Consider the following 8,597-nt stretch of genomic DNA (forward strand, 5'->3'; position numbering starts at 1 on the left):
CCCCGGATGTTAATTAAGTTCTTTTCTAGTTAGTAACTTCTTGAATTTCACCCTTCTGATAAGATTATTCTCAAATATAACTTCTGTATATCTAGTCAATCATCTTCCGTTCTTCTTTCCCTAAGGCATATGACAATAGGAGTGTGTGTTATCAGTCCTGGGGTATCTGGGTTAAGTCTGCAGTCCTCTGCAAATCCTTGTTAGTCCTCCTCCCTTCCTGGCCAAGACATAAATCCTGCAGTTTTTATCTCATTTCCCGCATGCTTGTCACTGCAGCTAAGGTTTGATCCACTGACATCAGTGGAAGATACACTTCGGTAGCTCAGGGGATTGAACTGTTGCTTCATCTACATATGCAAGGGAGATGTGTCTAGTGCTTGAATTCTGTCCTCTAAGAAAACTAACATTGTGTGTGTGTGTGTGTGAAGTTTCCATTCTGCTTCTGTTGAAAATAATACAATTGCAGAACTCTCTTGGGGCAGAAATAGAGATTTGATTTTCCTGCCACTTGCTCTGGAAACCTTGGGACCTGGGCCTCCAGGCTGTATGTAGCTCCAGGCCTGATGAGCTCCTGGAGGGCAGGGGATGCAGAAGCCCTGCCAGCCTGGGGCAGGCAGTATGTGCCAGTGGCGAGGGGAGCCCGGCAGGCTGCTTTTTGTTCAAATTGACATGTTCTGGCACTGTTTCAGTTGCAGTGATTTTTTTTTTTTTTTTTTCAGTAAAAAAAAAAAGTTGTACTGGAAAATTTCCAACCAGCTCCACACCCCACCCGCATTGATTGCAAGCCCACTGGAAGGGGTGGTTGGCACCTGCCCCTTTTGTTCTACAGTCACATTAATTTGCCCTGGTCTGGTGCAGGTTCTTCTACAAATACATGTGCTCTAGGCCTGCAATTCTTCCTTATTCAGGTATTTTTGAAATAAGTGCTGCCCTGCCAGCTGTGAGAGAATGGATAACAATACTGTCCTCATGTCTTTCGTCTCTCTCTCCCCACTCCCTCCTCCTTTCTTTTCCCCTCTGCTTTTGTATGCTTACAGAGAGAAGGTTTCCTAGGTTGTCCTTGCCAAGGTGGTAGTTCTCTGTCAGGCTGTCAAACTTATCTACTAATAGCTATGAAGAGCATGTGCTTCAAGAAAGTGAAACCCGAAATGCATAGCCTTCAGTTGTCTTAAAAAGACATTTTTCATTATCTGACAAAGAGATGTGGAGTGTTAAGGTTATGATATCATTACTTCGGTGGTTGTTACACCAGTAATTTTTTTTTTCCATGCTATTTTAGAAAGTGTGCCCTTTTCCCTGTGTTAGACACATTGCTTCCTTTCATTAAAGCCTGATCTGTAAAAAGTGCCGTCACCTTAAATGATGAGGTAACTGGGGGCCAGTCAGGGGTACAGTCAATTTGATCTCGATTTAGGGCATTTCTTGCTACTAATCTGCTATGAAATGCCTTGTGAGGCTCCTTTTTTTTCCCATTCTTTTTGTCTTTCTTGAACTACACAGATTTTTTCATGTTTTATAAGTGGCCTGCACAATGAAACCCCAACCTCACTTGAGGTGGGACCACCACTTGGGAACATCATGAGACTGAGTTGGTATTTTTTGCCCTAGGACCTAACCGCAGCCTTTCCGCTCACATAAGGACTCGCATTTAGCTGTGCCCTATTCCCATGAGCGGTTTCTTTCTTCTTAGTAATAGGGAAGGCAGAAATAATCCTACTCTCAGCAGTTTTGGGATTACAGGGAAAAATTGAGTTCCTTGATGTATGACTGTGTAGGGATATTAATCTTTTCCCTGATGCCTGTTGTCTGTCATCTCTGTCTTACCAGCACTGTCCTTTTGACCCCTCTACAAGGGTAACTTGTTATTAACGTTGCCTTTGCTGCAGATACTTGGTATGCAGATGACAGCACCAACAGTTTTTCTAAAAGGGCTTGTTCTGTGTATTATTGGATGTGATATTCAAAATTGTCTTCAGCAACAAAGGATTTTGATTTTTCATTCCGTGCTCTGGCTCATGCTCATTTTACCACCATTTGCGAAGTTGATAAATTCAGAGGAGGTTGTGTTGAGTCAAATGTCGGCTCTTTGTTGTGCATCTCTGAGACAGATAGCTCAGCGTGAGACCACCGGGAAGTTTTGGTATGATCCTTGGGTGCCCTTTGCTGGGGGAGGTGGTGGTCGAATCATTTAAAGCATTTTATGGTTTTATAGACTGGTCAGAAGTCACTGAGAACCAAAACAAAATCACTGTGTCAGGCATTTTAATGTCATTAGTGGATTTCTGTTTCTCGCAGCATACTGTGAATTAGCACATTTTAATGAAAGTAGATTTAGCAACTGCAGAGGGAAACAAAAATATTAAAGTACAAAGAAGAACTGGAGAAAAGTTCATGAGATGAGAAAAAAAAAAATTAATATGAATATGCCATGAGTGCTGTTCGTGTTCCTGCAGTCCTGTAAGGTAATTTTTCCCTTGAAATTTGGAAAAAAATGGTGGTCATGCAACTAATTACAAAATCAGCAGTCCCATGGAAAACATTTTGTGCTTTGATAATTTAAGTAGAGGTAGAATAGTAGCTATTTTTAATTTTAACCTTTTTAGAATAAAGAGAGGGTAACTGTGGCAGAAGAAATACCAGTCTCCTCCTTATACGACTTGGATAAGCTGTGCTGGTGACTTTGAAATGTTTTTCTTTTGCTGTAGTTGAAAGTGAATCAAGGCTATTAATGCAGATTTCAGTCTGTCTCAAAACTGAAATACAGCAACATATTCTGAGATGGATTACCCACAGAGATCAGAGATATTGTCGTCCATCTCCACTTTAATTGTGATGTGTTCATTTCCATTTTCTTGTCAAATAAAGAGGAATAGCCTCTAAAGAATAGGGTCATTTTTGTACATCTGTTTGTACTTTGGTGACTTTAAATCCTATTCTGCTGTCTCCACAATAACTGATTCCAGGGCAAATCATAGTGAAGTGTAAGCAGGCAATCTTCTTCAGTCTTTGATAGATGCTGTCTGAAAGACTGTCTGTTACAGGAGAAGCTGTTAATAGAATGGTTTAAGATTTTTTTTTAACCTTCTTCCATGTTTGTGATATAAATATGTTTGGATTTTATAGCTAGGATTCATGTCATTGTCTACTATTACTAGCTTTGGCAAATGCCTCACATTGTAAGACTTCATTTTCAGATGCTTCTAAGAGTTGTTGCATCTTATCTGCTTGTTCTGAAAGGTGTCTGCCTCAGCCTATTTAATTTTTTTAATGAAAAATGCAGTTAATGTGGTTCAGAGTCTGCTGAATGTAAGGTTTTGGGTAAATACTGTTTTGCTGTGTTAAATCTAGCAGTAGTTCTCTGAAAAGCTCTTATGGCCTTTAGATGTATGTCTGAAATGGGATCTGAAATCCCTTTGGGGAAGAGTCCTTGTTTTTTTGCCCACCCAAATCTGGCCCAAGTTGGAGGCCAAAAAAATGCAGTTTCTACGTGCTCTGTAAAGAGTTTTTAGAGCTTTGCAGGTTAATATTTGAAGACTCGGTAAGCTCTGAGCATGCTTCAGCCTAAGCTGTGAAGGGTTTTCTTTACTGGCTGTTACAGCCAGGATCTGCTTGTAGGATGTAATGAGCTTGGACAGAGCTCTGAGCTACAGCAGCTGTAACCCTGTAACTTTTGGTGTGTCCAAGCTAGTTCTCAGTGGGCAGGTTTGGGGACCTCAGAGTCACAATGCAGAGGCGGGCGCTTCCAGCCTTTGCAGTGTGTACAGCAGGGTCGCAACAGACAAGGATGCTTTGTCTCAGCTTTGACCACAGCAAATCCTCAATATATGCTGAACAAGGCAGAGCTGTAGCAAAGGAGCAGGACACAATATTAAAAAAAAACACAAAAACAAAAAAACAAAAACCCAAAGCGCCTTATTCAAAGATGCTAAATTAAAGAATACTAGTCAGGGTTTCCCAGTTTTCAGACTTGACCTTTCTGTCTTTATCATGTTTTTGTAATTCTTCTTTTGCATAGGTAATATGCTCCAGGGTTTGATTATAACATCCAAGCAAAGAGATACCTGCCCAGGAAAACAATCAAAGACCTTGTTATTTTGTGGCTTTTTTCCTGCTCTGTCAGCTATTTGGGCATCTTCCCTGAACTGTAGAAGAAGCCTGTTTACACTTGTGCTTCTGAGCCCCCTTCCAGCCTCCACTCTTGTATTTCACACCTCTTATACGGAGGTATTTGTGTGTGTGCAGGGAAGCTCCATGGATTCATTAGGGGAGGACGGTCTCCTTTTCAGAACATGAACAGCCCTGGGAATTCTTCACGTATGCCTTTTCCCGTACCTCTCAAGGGCATGCCCTGGCACCAGCATCAAAAGATATAGAGGCAGAAATGATCAGCATTATCTGATTGTGTTGAGTCACTTTTACCAAATTATGCTATGAAAACAAAATGTTCCTGCCCTCCGTAACTCCTAGAGGAGGCAATTTCTGTTACATAATGTGATTTAGAAGCAGATAGCCTGTGTAAAGTTTGCTTTCTTGCATGTTACCCAAAGAAAATTCACTGTGGCTTTGCTCAGTTGTTTGGCAGCAGGAAAATCTGCAGACTGGGTTTTCCATGCTCCATTAAGTTTGGTCAGGTTATCTCTTAATTGCTGCATTACTTCTTTACCCATTGGAACCAACAGTGTGGGACTCTCTCTGGATCTGGTGTTTGCCAGGGTAGCTCAGGGTCTGGTCCCTTTTTTAAAAAGGCAGATGGAGAGATGTTGAAGAAAAATTCTGTTGTTGGGAAGTGCCTGTTTTGCACTGCTACTTAGGGGTGTTTCAAACTAACAGATACTTCAGTAATGGGTAAGATAAAGAAATAAATCTTTACACAGATGTCCTGTCCCATGGAGGAATGATGTGAAAATGCACTTTTCTGTTCAGTGAAGCAGGCTTCTGAATATTCTGTGTCCACTTTTTTTTTTTTTTTTTTTTTTTTTTTTCTGTTAGAAAGCTGTTAGAAGAGCTTTTTAACAGTGTTTCTAGAAGTGGATGTCTTTTGTAGGAAGAGGGGAGGTAGCACATTCTGGGTGTTGGTTTCTAGCTAATTAAAAACTCAGGAATTCAAGGGACATGGAATTATCTCTGACTGATACCAAAGTTATCGGTTGCTTTGGCCAGAGATAGGATTCTTCCCAGACAATTGCGAATAACCCAGAAATTTAACATCTTCCATAAGGAAGCTGGAGTGTCGTGGCTGTTTTCAACACTACTGTATGTGTCTGCTTTCTTCTGCCTCAGTGGTAATTCAGAGGGTCATATTCCTACTCATGCAAAGCGTAACCTGCACAAGTTAAGACCCGTTAAGCAAGGACTTCCAGCTGTTTCATTCCTCTAAGCATATAAATATTTATATCACCCCAGGGTTCCTTTCATGCTGAAAATAAAGGTAGCACTCATCTGCTGTTAAAATATATTACCCAGGAGCTAAATGACTTATCTCAGTATTAGGAAGATGGATGAGAGGAGTGGAAAATTGACGATAATATTGGTTGGAAGATCTACTGAATCCAGAGGGACTTAATGTTTACTTGAAACTCCTGCTGGGAAGTGACGTAGAGGTTGATAGTGCTGTGTTTAGCTATCAAGAGATGATTAATTAAAAGCTGTAATAAATGTGAAATGTAATGGTTGACACACACAGAGCTTCATGGACACTAGCTAAATTTCTTAGTGATGGATAACGTGCACCAGGGATTGATTATATCATCCAAGAAGGATGCAAATGGTGCTTCTGAAGGCACAACTGAGAGAGACAGGGAGAGTCTGCACAAGTGACTTGCTCAAGGCCACATGTGAAGCGAGGCAGCGATTCGGCATCTCTGGTGCGTTACTCCTTCCTGTCCCACCTCTGCGAAAGCATGGGTCCAAACATATTCTGCCCCAGGCTACTGGGAGTCATTTCCCACCCTCTGCACTGGAGCAAGTACGCAGGGGGTGGGGGGGCTTAAAGCCAAGGTACCAGTGTAGTGTCACCCGAGTGAACTGCAGTTCTCCTGCTGATCTGCAGCACTACCCTGCAGTGGCCTCTCTGCCCCAATTCATCTGCCTGGACGTAAAATGAGAGAGCTGGTAGCACTGAGCCACTGTGCTCCTGCGTGGTCGGTGCAGGTTGCTTAAGCAAGGGCTGCGTAAAGGTCTGAAAAAATGTTGGGAGGCTTCGTATGATGAGAATGTCTTTTGAGTCAGTCTGCTGACTTTTAGGGACTCAAGGTGCTGCCTTGCTCTTCAGTACACGCTGCTGTCACTTGGGGGCCCCTTACATCCTCCTCCTCATCTGCCACAGGATTTAGATGGAGCATGCTGAGAGCAGCCCGCTTTTCTTCCAGCAAGAATTAATTTCACAGACCATTCAAGATTCTGATAAATGAAGCGTGTCTGGATATCATTTTAGAGTAGTATCTGTAGTGAAATCAGAACTTGTAAAAATTGGGAAGATACATAGGACTTGTCTGTGTTTTGCTTTGTTGCCAGGTGAATTGTTGTTGCTTGTAGTATGATTAAAGGGTCTGACTGAACACAAAAATATGTCATGCATAAGTAGGATTTTAATAATTCTTCCCTTAAAGTAAAATTATTTTTAATAGAAGATACCAAAATAAAGAAATTCTCTATCCCTCTTCTTTTTTTTTTTTTTTTTTTAAATTAATTATTATAGGTAACGAAAATCCAAATTGAACCTGATTGGCCTTGGTTTTGCACTTGATAAAAGAGATTGATTTTTCTCTTCCTTGAAACTGCTAAGCCAGGCAAGGACAAGAGGAAGAGCCTTACAAAAATCTCACCATTGGGGCAGTTTACACGGTTAATTTGCATACAGTTACCCAAAAGGTTTTTGGATAATGTTTCTGCTTGGTGAGATGCTGAAGGGGGAACACCATCTTCCAGAACAACCATTGTTAATGTCCTTTCAGTATGAGAGAGCTTTCACCCTCCCAGTGCTCCCTGTTGACTTGCTGCCAGCTGCTCGTGTATGTAATGTATATGGGTATGCTTAAAATCCTTTCCCCTATATGTGGAAATCGATGGTTTATACAAATACAGCACCATACCGTACATATATGCCCCATATGTGCTGCAGTTTGTAATGTCAGTGAGCACAGGGAAATGAGGATTGGGGCTATTTTAGAGGATGCCAGAGAAAAGACAGAGAAATGGAGAGATTTATTTGTTTGGATAAGCCTCCCTGTTACTGAATTGCTTCAGTGCTGCACCTGTTTCTTGTTCTTCCTCTCTCTCTTTTGCTGCTTCTTTCATTGCAGCTTTCCAAATATGTAGGCAACAAAAAAACACAGCCGGTGAAATGGAAGATTACAATTATGCATCAGTATTCCTGTAACGCGGCTGCTCAGTAATGTCCCCTGGGAGCGTTACAATGAATATCTGACATTAATTGGCTCAGTACCTGTATGTCTGACCTTGCAGAAATTTAATAGATCAATTCTACATGTTGTTTACTGATAAAGAAAACTTCTTCAGGGCAGGGGCTGCATCTTTGGACATGTGTGTACCACACTGACAACCAGAAGCAGCAATCAGACTCGCTGGGTCTTGGAATAAAGAATAAAATAATAGACAGAGGGATCATAAAGTGGTTTCTCTCCCTTGTTTTGCCAAAATCTGTTCCTCAGCAGTTTTTAGCCCACGTAAAGTCTTTGTCACTGGCAGATACTGCATACTTGATGCACAAATGCTGTTTTTTCTCCTTTTCAGTAGTACATGTATTGCCTTCATATGTGTGTTTGACATACTGAACGATATAACTAAACCAGGTCAGAACGACAGAGGCAGCTACTACTGGCTGTACTTGTGTTGCAACAGCCGCCTCTTTCATGTCACTCACCCTCCGGTGACTGAACCTGTCAGGAGGATGAGGATGTCGCAGGGGGCTGGGAGCCGCTCTCCAGCCGTGGATGGGTCTCAGCGGGCCCTGCTGGGTCAGCAGCAAACCCCCCTCTCCTGCGCTGCTCGGTCAGCTGGCTTTAGCTGCTCTGGGGATGCGGGCTGCGTGTGCAGAAATGGATGATTGTTCAGCTCCCCTCCCTGTCAGGGAGAGGAGAGGGAGGAAGTCAGTGTCCACACCGCAGCTCAGCCGAGACTCACACACGGGGTGGCCACTGGGCTTAACTTTCTGTGGGGGTGCTCGTTTCCTCAAGTCGAAAAGCTGTTGGAAAGGAGGGAGATCTGTGTTTTAAGAGATGCTCAGCGGCATGCAGGGCACGCCTGTCCCGCTGGGTTTATTGCCTTTGTTGAAGCACAGGAGAGCAGCCTTACAGAGGGTGTATTCCGCTTCTCTATGGCCGGAGTGCTCGGGAGCGCCCGCCGCCTTCTCACTATTGTTACCTGTCCCCTGATTTATTTGACCGGCGGCTGGGAATTACACAAGCCAGCACCTGGGGGACAGGGAAACCCTCACACACCAGCCCCCCCGCACCACCACCCCCCGATGCCGAGTGCCGCTCCCGAAGGGAGCCCGGTTCTCCCCGCCGCCCCCTCCTCGATTTAGGCCTCGGGCGGCGGGCACTGATCGCGCTCTCTCTCCTGTCTCTTATACACAT

General features: G+C 43.1%; 1 protein-coding gene across 1 annotated transcript in view; it reads left to right on the forward strand.

Moving 5' to 3' along the window:
- Positions 1-5,715: 5,715 nt before the first annotated feature.
- LOC113477016 (rap guanine nucleotide exchange factor 5-like) overlaps positions 5,716-8,597 on the forward strand; it is a 68,833-nt gene continuing 65,951 nt past the window's right edge. The window contains exons 1-2 of the mRNA XM_026843084.1: positions 5,716-5,813; positions 7,753-8,047. Of these exons, the coding sequence (XP_026698885.1) occupies positions 5,716-5,813; positions 7,753-8,047 (393 nt within the window). The remainder of the gene's footprint in view (positions 5,814-7,752; positions 8,048-8,597) is intronic.

This window comes from Athene cunicularia (genome assembly GCF_003259725.1).
Source record: "Athene cunicularia isolate RWA chromosome 2 unlocalized genomic scaffold, athCun1 chr2_part1, whole genome shotgun sequence".
Classification (NCBI taxonomy): Eukaryota; Metazoa; Chordata; class Aves; order Strigiformes; family Strigidae; genus Athene; species Athene cunicularia.